The sequence below is a fragment of the Thrips palmi genome, unplaced genomic scaffold, assembly GCF_012932325.1.
Source record: "Thrips palmi isolate BJ-2018 unplaced genomic scaffold, TpBJ-2018v1 HiC_scaffold_2, whole genome shotgun sequence".
In the NCBI taxonomy this organism is placed as follows: Eukaryota; Metazoa; Arthropoda; class Insecta; order Thysanoptera; family Thripidae; genus Thrips; species Thrips palmi.
The window spans coordinates 5,005,215-5,021,348 of record NW_023144629.1 but is presented as its reverse complement, the minus strand read 5'-3'; the positions used below and the strand labels follow the sequence as shown (position 1 = coordinate 5,021,348).

The window sequence follows — 16,134 nt, the reverse complement described above, 5'->3', positions numbered from 1 at the left end:
GAAAGCCCTCGCTCATTGACATTCGGACCAAATTGAACGCCGCTTCTTCTCGGAATGCGACCCTAAGGTGGACAAGGGATGACAGTGATAAGAACAAAGAGAGAAGAGAGGGGGGGGTGTCGAAAGCAACAAAAAAGTAAGTTATTCCTTTCTTTCGGGGGTCCACCACACGGTCCCGGCCGCGCGCACACATGCAAAAACACACACACACACACATACACGCACACACGGCGGATGAACCAATTCGCCACGGAGGCCTGCAGGCGCAGTGTGCATAATATTTGGGGGCCGCGCGCTGCGCTGTGCGAGGATAGCAACTCCCCGCCGCGCCGCGCCCCGCCACGCCCCGCCACGCCTGGAAAGCAAAGACAAAGGATAGGACCCCCCCGCGCCGCCATGTGCGGGCCAGTGCCAGCGCGGTGCCCGCACGCAAGGACCTCCACTGCAAGTGCTGCAGCCTGTCGCAAGTTCCGGCTTTCCTGGAAGTGTCCAGCAGAGCATTGGGGGGGGGGGGGGGGGAAGGGAGGCGACTGGCCGGTACTCGAACCCGGGACTCCAGGCCGCTGCATTCGGAGGGGCGCGAAAACAAAAGGGGGTCCGGCCGCAGCCGGTAGTCGAACCCGGGACCGCTGCAGCGGGGAGGAGGGAAAACAGAGGTATCGGCTCGGCCGGCGCCGGGACTCGAACCCCCGACAGGGGGCACAGGTTGGAGCGACGCCGCGGCCGGGATTCGAAGCCCGGACCGCGGGGCGCTGTCACGCCATTCCGTTTCGCAGGCTGACCGATTCCGAGAGTCGTCGCTCTGTCTCTCTCGCACTCATGGGGCGTTCCGTGTGGGTGCGAGAGAGACAGGGCGAAGGCTTCGCAGGCTTCGCAGGCTTCGCAGGCAAAGCGTTGGCAAATTGATGAGTGGCGTGGCGGCATGGCTCTTGGCGCGGCGGTGGCGGCGGGGCGATGGCCTTCCCTCTCCGTCTCCACGTGCACTCCCACTCGTGCGAGCGAGTCCGCGAGTGCCGCCGCGTCCACCACACCGTCCACGCCGTCCACGTGCACTCGCACGCCCGTCTCTCTCGCACTCCCCGCAGTGCCGCGCACACGCACTCGCGCCTCTCACTCGCACTCACGCACAGGGGGGCCGCGTCGGCCGCGACAAAAGAGATTCCATGCAAAAACCCGGCGCGCCCGCCTGCTGGCCCGCTGCGCGGCTGCGCCGAGGCGGAGAAGGACCGGGCGAGGAGAGAGGGAGAGAGGGAATGGAGAAGGAGTGGGAGCGGGACGGGCGAGACGCGCGGCGGCGAAGGAGTTGGAAGGAAGCACACAAAGAAAATGACCTTGGACTTGAAATCAGTGACCGGACTGCATGGCACGCCAGTTGGCACGGCGAATGGCACGCCCGGGACACGGGCGGGGGGCACGCCGACGACGCCGACGGGGCTGGGCACGCTGGACACGCGACGCACGCCTGCACGCCGCACGCCGCATTGCCATGCACGCGGCACGCCAATTTTTTGGCACGCCGCTCCCGACGCACGCGCGTGCACACGGCACGCCGGCCGCGCGCGGGCGTGCCCGAAACGCCAGCACGCCAGCGCACGCCTGCCGCGGCGGCGGGGCCGAACAGGTGGCCGCTACGCCTGCTACGCTACATTGCAATTCGAAGGTCCTCCGCGCCGGTTCGGTTCGGGGCACGCGGGGCGCGGGGCGTACGCCGTGCCCACTACCCGGTACCTTTGCTGGAAACGCAATTAAATGCCGGGGAGGTTCCGGGCGGGGCGGGGCGGCGGGGGGGCGGCGAGGGGGCGGCGAGGGGGTTGCGCAGCGGCAGGGCGCCCACAAAGGGAAGGCTCGGCGCGCGTCCCCCGCTGCCCCCGCTGCAGCCAGGGGGTTGCTGCAGGACTTGACGGCGTCCTCCAGCCACACACTCACTAACGCACTACAACGAGACGAAACGAACTTTACTTTTCATTTTAATCCTCCTCCATGGACGTGCCAGCGCTCCTGGCGCCGAGGGATGCAATCCTTGTTGTTGTCTGTCGCCGTGGTCTTGCTTTGCTTGTTCACACTTTGTCACTTTGTCACTGCGTTAGTCACTGGAAAACTTGAGAGACACTGCAGGACGCTGCAGGTTGGTGTTGCTGCTGCGCGATGCTCCCTCGGCCTTCGCGCGTCGCGTCGCGTTGCGTTGCGTCGCGGTGCGCGTTGCGCGTTCGGTGCCTTCCTTTCCTTTGCACGGCGCGCTGCGCTAGCGCTAGCACGGCTCCACTCGGCTCGGTTCGGCTCGGCCTCGGTGCCTCGGTTCGCTCGCTCGGCACTTCTGTGTGCGCGGCGCTCTGCGCTCTCTCGCGGCGCGCTCGGGCTCAACTCCGCGCCGCCACCGCCAGCACCGCCACCGCGACAAGTCCAAGCAGTACCCCCTCCCCCGCCAGGCTACGCCAGGCCGCCATCTCCTGCGGCTTCGGGCCTCGGATTCGCCGACAGGCCCCGGCCGGGCTCGCTCCCCGCTCGGCTCCGCTCGTCCCGGCTCGGCTCAGCGTGCAAAGCGAGTTCTGCAAGCGTGCAGGTGCCAGCAGCAAGCCCGCCTGGACGCCCGAACCCGAGCCGAGCGGAGCCTGGCCGAGCCGAACGCGCCCGAGGGCCCGACGGCGACGAGCCGAGCCGAACGCCAGCCGCCCAGCCGAGTCCCGCGGGCCGCGGCACCGCGCGGAGCCGAGCCGGACCTGCGCAAGCGAACCGCGAACCACGGGCAACCACAACCGCACCAAACCGGCCGGGTAGGGCCCCTGGGCCCCTGGGTACCGGCCGCATCAACACGTTAGAATCGGACCATTGTCCAGCAGCGACTGGGAAAAATGCCCAAATCCGCGAAAAGACAAAGAGGAAAAAGAAGCAAACGCGGAACAGCCCGTGCTAACCCGGACGTACCCGCACCCCGGTGACATGAAGGTTCGAAACTACACTGTTATCGCGTTTCACGCCAAATCCTGGACGCCAGATACGCCGGGCACCACAGCTGCGCCGCGGGGCTCAACATCGCGCCGCCGAGCCAAAGGGCCGGAGGCGCCAAAGGTGTCACATGACGGGAATGACAAGGGAGATAAACCGCAAGGGACAGGTGCATCATGCAACGGGCGTACCCACTACCCGTCGCCCGCGACCATTTTGTCGGCTTCACGCCGGCCGACTCGCTACACTGCCAATTTCGGGCGCTGGGCGCAACATCCCGACTTATTTACTTACTGCCAACGCTTGTCGACGCACTCACTGATGCATGTTCGCTCGCACGCCCACTGTTGTCTCCGGGTATTGTCGTATTTCGCTGGCAATGTAAATATTTAATCTGCTCCATCCACACGCAAAAAAATTTGTTGAGGTACTGCCGGAAACAGCAAAGTCTGCACCGAAGGCCACTGCCACTGCATTCAATTTGCAAATCGTTATCTGCGCATTGCAGACGACAACAGACCGTGGAGGAGTGTTGCCAATGGTTGCAATAAATCTGGCGGAAAATGGGGGATACACTAAAAAAAATATGCAACGCTGTTTTCAATTCATTTCGCAGGAAAATTCATTCATAAAATGTGTGAATTTCTGACACGAAAGATTCTCATACGCCAGGCCAGGCGCGACTGCAGCGCTCGTGGCGACTGCACTTATCAGCGTGCGTCGACTGTTTCTGTCCTTCTGGCTTTCAGCCGTCTGTCGTGAAGGCGATTCCAAACCGAATTTTCGTCTGGGCTTTAGTTTAATTTGCTTGATTCACCATGATATCGGCCGCGGCAAAATCGGGCAACCTTGCTCCCTACCTGAAGAACACCAGCCAGGCCGTTGTGTCAACCCTGAAAACGACGACAAAGCCCGTGACTGTGGCCACAGACAAAATTGTCGTGCCCACAGTGCCCCAGAACAAGACAGAATTCACCCTTAACTCCACCTTGTGCAGGGGAAAAACCTCTGTCCGATATGGAGTTTCAGGTACGTGCTCGCCGGACGGTCCGATGCCTTGTTCGCCCTGACAGCTACACCTCTGTGCTTATTAGGGCACATAACCTATTCGCACTGGTTATCATTCGCAACTTTTACGAGTTTTACTGTGGAAATTTCGACTAAGTTGACTTGTTTTTATCACTTTCGTATTTCTTTTCGAGCCGTTTGGGAGGATGTCAGGCCAATTTTTCTGTGGTGGCAACGACTACGATCTTGTCCTTCTGAGCCTTGACAACATAACCTCTGAACCTTAGATGATCTATTAGTTTTTAGTTTTGTTACTTGTCAAAGTCAGCCTCATATCTATGTTGAATTTTCACCTATATGTATTGTATATTCTTCCGTTAGCACTGTCAAAGTCGTTTCAATTGTCAAACACTTTTCTTCACAACTTGAATACACCCTGCTGCCAATTGGTTGGCAACCAACATATATCTAATTCATGTTTATTTTTCCTGCAGCCCCTTTCCAGGTCCGGTCCGCCCACACTGATGTCAAAATTCCCGACTTCTCGGACTACAGGAAGAGCTCAACACTAGACCCGTCAAAGAAGGCAGAAACTTCTGAAGCATCGCGCAAGACTTTTGCTTATGCCTTGGCTGCATGTGAGTACAGCTATTATGTAACAAGCAAGTGCTTTTACTTTTTTGCATTGCGTGCTAATTTATGGTAATTTTGTTGTTCTACCAATTCAGCTGGATTTGTTCTTGGCACCTACTCTGCTAAGAATGTTGTGAGCACGTTTGTCACTAGCATGGCTGCCTCTGCCGATGTTTTGGCTATGGCCTCCATCGAAGTTAACCTTGGTGATATCCCTGAGGGCAAGAGTGTTACATTCAAGTGGAGAGGCAAACCTCTGTTCATCCGACACAGGTAACCTTTCTGCATTCATCTAGTGTGAGACCTTTTCCCGCCTCTTCTGTACTTATCTCGAATTATCTGTTGCCTTTAGGAACGCTGCCGAAATCGCCAAAGAACGTGCTGTTGACCCTGCTTCTCTGCGTGATCCCCAACACGACTCTGAACGAGTCCAGCAGCCACAGTGGTTGATTGTAATTGGTGTGTGCACCCACTTAGGTTGTGTACCAATTGCTAATGCAGGTGGGTAATTAAATTCAAGATCTGCTTTTCTTCCTGTTTATTTTGTTTCTTTCTGAGCTGACCCTCTTTGTTTTTTGCCCAATGCTCTCAGGTGAATTTGGTGGGTACTACTGCCCATGCCACGGTTCTCACTACGATGCTGCAGGCCGCATCCGCAAGGGACCCGCTCCCCTCAACTTAGAGATCCCTCCCTATGAATTCAAGGAGAACAACATGCTTCTTGTAGGTTAAAATTATTTAGAAAATTGTAGTAAATTGCACACGAACATCAAATTATTCATATCTTGCTTTGTTGTTCTTTTGGTAAATACCTGAGCTGGTCTTGGCAAGTGTTGTCTGTCCCATTGCTAATTGCGGAATTCTGATATTAAAATTTTTGTTTCATTATCTGGTCATTAATTTAGCAACTTTTTCCACTCTGTATGGAGAGTGCATTTCTTTTCTTCCCGGGGTTGTACATTGATGTAAATTGTGTATGATTTGGCCGTCCATCATGGCCGTTGTTATGAGGTTTTCTGGATGAACAGCCGTCTTATGTGTACATTGTTTTGGGTCCTCTGCGGTCCCCAATAAAGGCGATAACATTTTAAATCGTGCATTTCATTTTGTCATCCCGACTGCTCCCGTCTGTCTGCAAGGGAAGGGGGACGGGCGGAGGGGCGCCCAGGGAGGGTGGTTTGTTTTGGAGAAGTGGAGGCCGAAGATCGGGTTTGGCGCTGCAGCGCTGCGTGCGATGTTGGTGTGGTGGTCGCACGGCCCGGCTGCGCTCGGTCTTGCGCCCGCTCGGCTCGGCCCGGTCGGCCCGGCTCGGCTCGGCCGCTCCGGTCGATTCCCGGGCAAAGGCAGGCGCAGGGCGCAGGCAGCGGAGCAGGCACAGGCCTAGCTGAGGGATGGGATGGCGATGGCGTCGCAGCGGTGCGGCCCGGGCGGAGCGGAGCGCGGAGCGAGCTCGGATGCACTTCCCTCCGCGGCGCCCGGACGCCCGGCCCGGACGGGGTGGGGCGGTCGGTGGGGCGGGGCGCGGGGCCCTCCTACCCCTGCCCCTGCCCCGGCCCTTCACCGAGGGTGAAAGTGAAGTGCTGGGGGCTGCCTGCGCGGGCGGGCGGGGCGGCCCAGCGCTGCAGGGGGCGTGTGGCGTGTTGCTGTGGTGGGGTGCAGCGCGGCGCGGCGAGCGGCGCGGACTCCACCTCGCTTCGCGGATGCGGATCGAAGCCTATAGGTGGGTGGGCGCGGGCGGAGCGCGGAGCGACGCGGTTACAGCCGGTTCCACGTAAGCTGCGCCTCCCCGCCCGGACCCCGGGCCGGTACACGGCCTGCTGCTGGCTGCAGCCCCGGCCTGCCGGGACTTCGGGCAGCTCCGAGGCCAGCCGAAGCTGGCCGGCCGGCAGGCCTCTAGGCCGGCAGGCACCCAAACCGCCACGCCACCTCGTCCTCGCCGTCCTCGGCGCGCCCGGACGGGGCGCGGGTGGCGCCAGGGGGTGGGGGCGGCGTGGTGGAAACTGGAGCAGTGGCCGGGGAGTTGTTTGTCCAGATGGGCCGCTGCGCCCTGCCTCCCTGGAGACCCTCCTGGAGGCCGTGCTGGAGGCCGTGCTGCGTGCTGCCCATGGGCTGTGCTGACCGCACGGTACGCCGCCCGCCCCGACGGGGTCCCCGACTAGCCCGCCTGCCCGGCCCGCTCGCACCAATTCATGGCTCTGAACGGCGATCGCTGCTCCTCGGGGACCTGCCTCCACTCCTCGACCTCACAGTGTAGCACACACGACAGCGTTTCACGTCCTTTACGCACGGACCCTCACAAAAAGCATTCCGTCCTCGCCGCACCCGCTGCACTGCAGGCTGATTCGAGTGGCAGAGAGAGAGAGAGAGAGCGCTGATCCGCCCTCTCTCCGCGATTGTCCTTCCCTCCCGTTCGCTCCGGCTGCGTCAGGCCGCACCAGATTCAGCCCTCCCCCTGCCGCTCTCTCTGTCTCTGTCTAATCCCCGCCCCGCGCCCCCACCAGGGGCGGCGTGCACCCGCACGGGCGGTGAGCGAGACAGAGCGACTCCGCTTTCGGACGCGAGCCTTAATAGTTGACAAGCAGGTAGAGAGCCCCGGGCCGTGGCGCGGCGCGGCGGCTCGGCTTGGCAGTGCTCCGTGGAGGCTGGAAGCCACACGGGTGGCACGCCACGCCACTGGCACGGCGAGGGGTGGTTTCTAATCCCCCTTCCTCCCCGCCTCCCCTCGCCCGGCCCGGCACGGCCGCTCTCTGACAGGAATGGAGACAGACGAATCGGACAGGAGCAAGCTCCAACCACAACGGGAGGGGAGGCGCTCTGCGGCGCTCTGGGAGAGAGAGCGGCGCTTGATCCTTGATTTGATTGCCAGGGTTGTGACGCCACCGCCGCGCCACGGCGCGCGCGGGGCGCGGGTTCGAATACTCCGAAATAATAGTGATGAAAAAAGACAGCGGCCTCTCTTGCCGATGAGGATGGGCAAAGCAAAGCGCGGTGTTTGCTTTGGCCGGTTCGTTTCCAATCGTGTCAACTCAGCCGCCGGCAGCGCTGACGTCCACCCACGTCGCCGACCAGCCGGCCAGGTAGTTCGGGGCGCCTCATCGATTCAGTGACGCGGATTCCGTCAAAATAACGCGCCGCTGCTTTGCGTTGCTCTGCGTTCACGTCGCTCCGTCTCTCTCGCACTCGTGGGGCGTCCCGTACAGGTGCGAGGGAGACAGAGCGACGACTCTCGGAATCAGTCTGCTGTTTCGCTGTTCCGGCAGCAGAGTCTCACGCCGAAGGGGGAAAACGTAGTGAAGAAATGAGGGAGCGCTTCGCTTTCCGGCCTTTGAACGTCGTGGTGTCCTTTCTCTGTCTGTCTCTCTCCCTCTTCACGGCGCGCTGGCCCCCGGCCCCTGCCGCCGCGCGGGTAGGCATCCCGCGCGCACGGCTGCGACCCGCAGTCCGCTGGCTGCCTACCCGCGCGGCGCTAATAGACACTCTGGCGGTCGCGGGTCGCGGTGAGGACGAAGTCTTGGCGAGTCGCTGGCCCTCTCTCTCTCTCTCTCTCTCTCTCTCTCTCTCTCTCTCTCTCTCTCTCTCTCTCTCTCCCTCGCACCCACGCCGCCGCCCGCTGTGCTCCGTCTCTCTCCTTCCCGGCGCGCTAAAAATTGCCGGGCTATTTCGGCGCCCGTGCACACTGCAAGCTCGATGGCTCTAGGTCCCGCGCGTCCCGCGACCCAACCCTCGCGTCCCGTCCCGTCGTCCCGTGGGACCGGTTCGGGTGGCCAGCGCGGCCAGCGTCCACTTCCGCCGCCAAGAAGAAGAAGAAGGAGGAGGAGAAGAAGAAGAAGAAGGAGGAGGAGGAGGAGGAGGGGGGGAGGAGGAGAAGAAGAAGAAGGTTGCTGCACGTTTGACGCGAGGGCTGAATGAGAGGCCATCGCTGCACAAAGCCGTCGGCATCGATTTGGTTGGGCAACCTGGAGGCCTGGAGGGCGAGCTGGAGGGCCAGGGCCTGTGCCAGGGCCTCGGCCAGGGCCGGCCACTCTCGCAATGGGCCACGCCACGAGAATGGGGAGGTGAACGCACGGCTCGGCGCTCGCCGTCGCTCTGTCTCCCTCGCACGCCGCGCCGCGCCCCTGGAGTGCGACGAGGACAGAGCGAAGGCCCGACCCTCCGGAGCGGCCCAACTTGTTACGCCCCGCTCGCCGCCACACTATTTCCACCGCTTTTTCCCTCGTTTTCCCTTTTGTTCGAGCGACACACTCTTTCTGCTGCCGGTCGGCCAGGCGGCCCGGCGTGCCGCCCGCCTTCCGCTGCGCGCGCTGCGGTTGATTGACAAGTTCCCTCGTCGAATTATGGAGGAAGCTTCCTTCCGCCCTCGCGTTGAAGGCGAAGCGGGGCGAAGCGGGGCCGAGCCACCGCCGCGGCAAGCCACTCATCGAACGATCCGACGACGTCACGCGTAAAAATAAAGAGCGAGAGAGAGAGTGAATATTGTTGTACACAGCGGCGAGTACGCGCGACGTCGACGAGCGGCAGCGCTCTGTCTCTCTCGCACCCCTTCGGGGCGCCCCGTGAGTGCGAGAGAGACGGTTGCCGAGCGGGCCTCGCTGGCCGGCGGCCAGTGCTGCAGCCCCCTCCCCCTCCCCCCGCCCCGCGCCGGAAGGGTTGCCTACCGGCCGCCCCGCCGGCGTACGGCACGGCGCTGGGCCCGCGCGGGGCGGGATGGATGGATTGGCGGCGGCCCTTCGAGGAGGAGGAGGAGAAGGGCGCGATTCAGGAGCCATCGTCACGGGTCGTCCCGGCCCATCCACAGGTCGAAGGGAGGGCAGCGGAGAGCGAGGGAGAGCGAGGAAGAAGAGGCCAGGTGCGGAATCTGGAGCGCGCGCTCCTGTTGGATCGGCGGGGAGGGGAGGGGAGGGGCGACCGCCCCCTGCGAAGCCTGCGAAGCCTGCGAAGCCACGCGCTGAAAGAGAGGTCAGCCCCTCCCTAAATCACAGTCCCTAATGAAGCCCTTTTCCGCCATCCCGCGCCCCCGCCCTGCGCCCTCCCCTGCAGGCCGACTCCGAGTCCGTCTCCGTCTCTCTCGCACTCACGGGGCGTCCCGTGTGGGTGCGAGAGAGACAGAGCGACTCTGGGCATCAGCCTGCTGCGCCTTCCTCATTACAGCGCGGCCCTCGGCCGGGCCCAGCCCCTGGCCCTTGGCGCGCCAGGAACCAGGAATCGCAGGTGCACGACCACCATCGAGCCCTCTCGCCGCACGACGGCACCCGTTCCTTTCCGGATCGCCTCGTCTTCTTCGCCACCATCATGTCCGCCATCAGCATCGGCGACGGTGACGCTGCCGGCGGTGGTGATGGCCGTGATGGCGGTTGTAACGGTAACGCGACACGGCCTCGCGGCCTCGCTGCCGCGCGCCGCCCACCCCCGCCGCCAGCCCTGCCCGAGGGGTCGTGTCGTGATGATGCACGGAAGAGTGACAGCAGGAGCGGCCCAAAGCGTGTGCTGGACGGAAGGGGAGCGGGGCGCGGCGGGGCGGGGCGGGGCGGGGGGCGGGGCGGGGCGGGGTGGGGCGGGGCCGGTGATGGAGCCCAGAGTGACGCTGAGGGCTGCGGGGGAGAGAGGGAGGCGTTGAGCCCGAGTCCTGTACAGTATTTTCACATCAGAGGTGAAGGTAGAAAATCGATGTTCTCGCTGACGAGGCTGGCGCGGGGCTGGAGTGGGGGCGCTGGAGGCTGGAGCCGCTGGAGCCATGAGGAGCGACAGAGACGGCGCGGCATGGCGGCAGGCGTAGGCTGGCCCCACCTGCGGGGCTGCTGCTTTCTCTCTCACTCGCACGCCGTGGCCTTGGCTCGGCTCGCGTCGCACCGCACGGCGCGTACGGCACCGCAGCATCGCCCAAACTGTGCGACACGTCAGCCATGAGGAGTGGCGCCGTCGCCTCGCTCCGTCTCCCTCGCACCCCTGCGGCGGCCCCGCGGGAGCGACAGAGACGGAGGCAGCGCGACGAAGGCGCTGTCCGGAGGCGGTCCACTGTGCACACGTTGTCGCGCATTTCGTAACGAGGGAGGCGTGGGTGCCGCGGGCACGGCCTTACAGTGGTCCTGCAGGTCCAGCCTCCAGACTGATTCTGAGAGTCGTTTTTGTCGCTCCGTCTCTCTCGCACTCATGGGGCGGGCGTCCCTTACGAGAGAAACTAACTGAGCGACGAAAAAACGACTCTCGGAATGAGTCTGCTGCTCGAGCCGCTGGAGCCCCGCGGGCTGGAGGGAGGCGACACGGCGACGCGCTGGCCGATGACGGCCGGAGGCTTGGCTTATCCCAGCGCAACGATGGCTCTGTCTCTCTCGCACCCCATGCCCCACGAGTGCGAGAGAGACAGCGCGACGACAGCACTCCGGCGGAACAGATCTATTGCTGGAGGTCTGCACTCTGCCGCCTCGCTACCTGTTCCTCTGAGAGCTTCCCAAGGCCGGCGCCTGATTAGGAGTGACACCGAGCACGCCGCGCAGTTCGCGCAGGCTCTGAAGGGGGATGGAAGGCTTCGACGGCGAGCACGGCCGCGCCGCCAGAGAGGGATGCACGTCAGCTGACCGACCCACTAGAAATAACGAAAAGAAATACTTTGGGACGGGAGATGTTTTTAGAATATTCCAGTCACGGTTTCTCGAGGAGGAATATGGGCAGGTCAACTCTGAGAGGGAGGAGGAGGCAGGTCAACTGATCCACGTCAGCAGAGAGAGTGAGGGACCGCACGGCGCACGGCTCGCTCGGACAGCCTTTTTATTGATTGCGCGCTCTGCCTGGCTCTGCCCGGCTGCCACCGCGCTCGCCTTGTCCGAGACCCCCTGCCTGCCAGCCTGCCTGCCTGCCTGCCTGCAAATAATGCACGAGTATCGGCCGGACAGCTAAGTGCAGCCCGCCAGGGACAGGCCGGCCCGGCCGTCGACTGGGCCCACAGCAACTGAAATTTTAACCGGCCGCGGACGGCCCGCTTCGCGCCCCGCTTACTCCAAAATATTATTTCGAGTTTCGTCCTTTTCCTTTCACTTTTCCGGCCTCTTTGAGAGTGTGGCACAAAGCGATGCTGCAGGACGGGGCGGACCGGGGCGGACCGTGCGCCGGATCAGGCCTTACAGCGCCGCGCCGCGCTCCGCGCTCCGCTTCGCGGGTCGAGCTTTCAGCACTTTTGTGCCACGCCATGCTGCCGTCGTCCCACGCGTATTTCGGACCGGGGCCGGCCGGGCCAGGGCCCAGCGGACCCATTCCGAGAGCCACCCTCTGTCGCTCTGTCCCTCTCGCACCCATCAGATGGCCCCACGAGTGCGAGAGAGGCAGAGCGACAGAGGGCGGGTATCGGAATCAGGCTGCATAGCGATCGCCCTGCCAGCGATTCCAGGGAGCCGCTAGGCAGGTTCAAGGTTTGCAGGGCGGCAGGCGGCAGGGCGGCAGGGCCACAAAAATACCCCGACACCCGCGCGTGGCCGCCTCTGCTGAACGGAGGGAGGGACAGGGAGGGATAGAGGCTTCTGCGGATGGCCCCGATTCACTCGCGGCAGGCATGGAAACGGGGCAAGACTTCACCACTGCAGACGTATGCCCCCTTTCCCTTCCGACTGAATCGATCCCAAATTGGGCTGGAGCTGGCAGGGTAAGTGAAATTCATGGCAGTCGAACGAAAGTGTCTCTCTGGCCACGCCGGCCGCGCCTCCCCGGCCTGTTGACAGGCGCAGCCAAGCGGCGTGTCCCGGACAGGGCCCGACGGGGCCCGGGGTGAGAGGGGAGGGGGTCAGGAAATGGGGAATGGACATGGTCCATCGACTGTGCTGGGGCACTTCTTGGCGAGCCCGGCCTGCCGGCCTGCCACTCCCCACGACCCCTTTCGCCACGACCCGTTTCCCCACGACCCCTTTCCCCACGACCCCTTTTGCCACGACCCAATTCCCCACGACCCCTTTCCCCACGACCCCTTTTGCCACGACCCGTTTCCCCACGACCCCTTTCCCCACGACCCCTTTTGCCACGACCCGTTTCCCCACGACCCCTTTCCCCACGACCCCTTTTGCCACGACCCCTTTCCCCACGACCCCTGTCCCCACGACCCCACGACCTCCGGCTCGTCCGGGCCGCGTCATCCTCCCCACGCGACACGCGACCCCATCCTGGGATTCACCGTCCCCCACGCCCTCTCCGTCGCCGTGACCCCCTGCCGTTTTCTTGGAAAAGAAATCCTGCTCCCGATCCGGGAGCAGCTCCTCATAGGTCTCTGCCTCTCCTCGGTCACATCCCTCATCCCCTCTGTCCCTCTCTCTCTCTTTCTCTCTCTCCCTCCCTCCTCGTCCGCGTAGGCGTACGGCGACGAACGCGTTTCCGGTGTGGCGTCGCCTGCGCCTCCGGCCGTCTCTCTCTCTGTCTCTCTCTCTCTCTCGCTCTCCCTGCCACGCCAATCGGACCGAGACCCGAGGGGCTGTTCCGTCGCCGAGCGTGAAAAGTCGTTCCAGCAACATGTTGGCTGGGATTGACACGCCACCGTACACTGTATTGATGTGCGCTTGCCTTACAGTGGAGCAGCACGTGCCTCGCGCCTTGCCGGCCGTGCCGGCCGCGCGCTGCGGTTCCGTGTGCCTTTGTGCGCAAGTCTCTGTCTCTCTCGCACCCGCGCGGCCTGTGCGACGCCTCGTGGCGCGAGAGAGAGACAGAGCGTGCCGCCGTCCCGGTGCCTTAAGACGAAGCTCAGCTGCCTCCACGCCGCCACGCCACCACCTCACTCGCCTGGACTGGCCCCGCGGCACTTTTGCCCCGCCCGTTGACGACAGAGGTGAAAATGTTAACAGCTTGAAAGGGAAAAGAAAAAAAATTGAACTCTACACCCCCTCCCCAGTCTTAATGGGGAGGCCTCCTGCTTTACTTCGGTGTTCGGGATGGGAACCGGTGCTATCAGGTACCTGGGGTTAATCCCGTCAGCGACCCTAAGCGTTCGCCGGGGGACCCAGTAGGACCCCAAAGCTCAGGCAGCTGGGTGAGAGCACCCAGTACGAAGCTCTTAGAGGGGCGGGACGTAGAGTGAGACGACAGAGAGACAGAGAGAGACTCAGACAGAGAAGAGGTTTGGTGGGAGCTTCTTGTTTTCGTAGGGTTGGTTGTGTACCCCATGGTACCCCCACTGTCCGGCGCTCCCGTACCGAACATACAGCGTTTTAGGCCAGCTTCAAAGGACTTATCATCGCCTCCCCGACGAGTCAAGGAGGCACCACCCGCAACCACACACCGGATGGTCTGGATTGATGGATCAAATACTCCATCGCTCCAGTGCCGAGGCCAACCCGCCGAAGCGGATTGCTTTTTAGACACCCACAGCGGAGTGGCCAGGTGAATGTGACTCTGACCACTACGCTATCACGCTTGTACGTCTGACCGAGTGTTGGACGACGGGTTTGAGTTGCAGTGGGACGAAGGCAGTCGAAAAATGTAACGAATTGGTGAGATTCGAACCCCGGACCCCGCCACCGGGATCACACGACTTTACGCTCTCGGCCACCGCACCGCGGCCCATGATGAGGGGACCGGCGTGAGGTGGGTTCTTGACGCAACAGGACTCGACCGACCCGGTCAAAATTTCGCAAGAAGTTGAGGGAGTCGAACCGCCGACCCTAGCACTGGGAACCGACGCCTCTACTCCCTGGACCACCACGTCCCATGTTCGGAAAGGGCTCGCGTTTACGGGTTTGAACCGCACTGGGTGAGGCAGTAAAATTAAATGGAAATATTTGTTAGGAGTCGAACCTCCGGCATGTGGGCCTGTTGCACACGGCACATGGCCTCGAACCACCACCCTTAGGATAGCAAGTCGAAAAAACTTTTGTGACGCTGGTATTCGAACGCCGGCCTGCGGTAACTCGATCCCACGTCTCTAACCTCTCGGCTATCACAGCAGTTGTGAAACGCGATGGATCATCTGCTTTCATTAACGTTCGTTGGATGAGATTTTTTTACGCAAACCGAGTCGAGACAAGAAATTAATTAAACGTATGAGAAAACGCAGGAAGCAGCAGTCTGCACATTAACGCGTATTCTTTTTTCTTGTGCATCGCTCGACTTATATCGGCGTGTTTTGTTCTAAACATGTTGATGCAAAATTGTCGGGCGGAGTGATTCGGGCGGAGTCTGCAGCTACCTCATTGTCCATGCACGGGCACCAGGCCAGCCCCTCGCGGCAACGTCGTGACCCCAGACTCCCGACCGCCTCCACTGAACGGCTTAAACTCAATCAACTTAACTCCGACGCCCCAAAATATGCCGCGCGGCGCGGTAGGGTTGTTGGTCCTTGTTGTTGTTGTTGTTGGTTTTCCTTACTTTTCGCGCGGCTGCAGGGCTGCCGCGCCTCCGCGTTTCCGGATCAACAATTTGTAAAGCTCCTCCTTTTTGTTGTTGTTGTTGTTGTTGTTGTTTCCTCGTCACAGTGCAGACACTGTTAGGCACCCTTTGTCGGCACGCGAGCGAGCAGACGGCGGTGACCCCGTCGCTCCGTCTCTCTCGCACTCGCGGGGCTCTCCGCCGGGCCGCGGGGGTGCGAGAGAGACGGAGCGACGGAGCGCCCTACCTTTGACTCCCTTTGTGGCGCCGGCGAGCGTTTTGGACGCAGCGGCGGCTTCACTCCGATACGGCCGGAAAAAAAATATAAATAATCATCGTCATAATGGGGAGGAAAATGCGGGAAAGTGGAGGAATCGACCATCACACGCACCGCCGCCGGGAGAGAGCGTATACCGCGCGGCACCGCGGCGGGGGAAATCATTTTCAACTTCATTTTCACCGTGGGCGATATGGCGACGTGTGTGTGTGTGTGTGTTCGTCGGCGTGTGGGTGCGCTGCGTGCGTGTGGGTGTCCCCCGCATTCGTCACAATCGTCCCCGACGTTTTCCCAAATGATGGGCCGCCTGCTCATGTGTGCCATAGGGTGGGTGCTGGCGGGGCGGCGCGGGGCGGGGGGTCCATACATTGTGTGATTGTTGATGAGGGCGTTATCAAGCTATTGAAAGGCATCGGCGCTCCTCCACGTCCCTTCATGTCCCGGCCAAACTGTCCTCTGCACGACAAAAGCGGGCGCCGCGCCCCGCCCCGCCCCGCCCCGCCTTTGCCATCCGCCCAATTTGGCCTACACTGCGCCGGGCCTGGCGGGGCCTGGCGGGGCCTCGGCGCCCTTGCTGCCCAAAAAGGGCTAATTAGCGGCAAGGTATTGGCCGATACTTTGTGGCCGCACCTCGCTTTGTGGAAAAGGGCCAATTTGAAGGCGGCCGCAACACAGCCCTGCAGGGCCATTCCGAAGAGCGCTTCTCTCGCGTCGCTCCGTCTCTCTCGCACTCGCGGGACGTCCCATGGGGGTGCGAGAGAGACAGAGCGCTCTGAGCGTGCAGAAGGAGCGCAGGGTGCGGCACGACGGCCTTGGCAGCCCTTCCCTTCCAGGGAGGCACACTGCACCAACAGACTGATTCGTCGCTCTGTCTCTCTCGCACTCATGGTTCGTCCCTTAGACGTGCGAGAGAGACGGAGCGACGAAAACGACTCTCGGAA

The 16,134-nt window shown here is 62.2% G+C and overlaps 2 protein-coding genes across 4 annotated transcripts in view; one reads left to right on the top strand and one right to left on the bottom strand.

Annotated features, from left to right (window-relative positions):
* Positions 1 to 3,462, bottom strand: part of LOC117647642 (zinc finger protein chinmo) — a 30,659-nt gene extending 27,197 nt beyond the window's left edge. The window contains exon 1 of one of the 3 annotated variants that reach the window (XM_034389512.1): positions 3,238 to 3,462. The gene's annotated coding sequence lies outside the window, so the exon portion shown is untranslated. Of the gene's footprint in view, positions 1 to 1,959; positions 2,351 to 3,237 lie in introns of those variants that run through there. The other 2 variants (XM_034389513.1, XM_034389511.1) reach the window with 2 other exon arrangements.
* A 187-nt stretch (positions 3,463 to 3,649) lies between these two features.
* Positions 3,650 to 5,676, top strand: LOC117647644 (cytochrome b-c1 complex subunit Rieske, mitochondrial). Its single transcript, XM_034389514.1, has 5 exons — positions 3,650 to 3,972; positions 4,446 to 4,589; positions 4,680 to 4,857; positions 4,937 to 5,085; positions 5,177 to 5,676. Exons 1-5 carry the CDS (start codon positions 3,762 to 3,764, stop codon positions 5,314 to 5,316), a joined length of 822 nt encoding a protein of 273 aa, XP_034245405.1. The 5' UTR covers positions 3,650 to 3,761; the 3' UTR covers positions 5,317 to 5,676.
* Positions 5,677 to 16,134: the final 10,458 nt, after the last annotated feature.

Bases quoted from the DNA above. Each gene is read 5' to 3' on its own strand.
- LOC117647644 (XM_034389514.1), top strand. From the start codon at position 3,762: ATGATATCGGCCGCGGCAAAATCGGGCAACCTTGCTCCCTACCTGAAG. The intron at 3,973-4,445 runs GTACGTGCTCGC...TTTTTCCTGCAG, and splicing joins TGTCCGATATGGAGTTTCAG to CCCCTTTCCAGGTCCGGTCC. The intron at 4,590-4,679 runs GTGAGTACAGCT...CTACCAATTCAG, and splicing joins TGCTTATGCCTTGGCTGCAT to CTGGATTTGTTCTTGGCACC.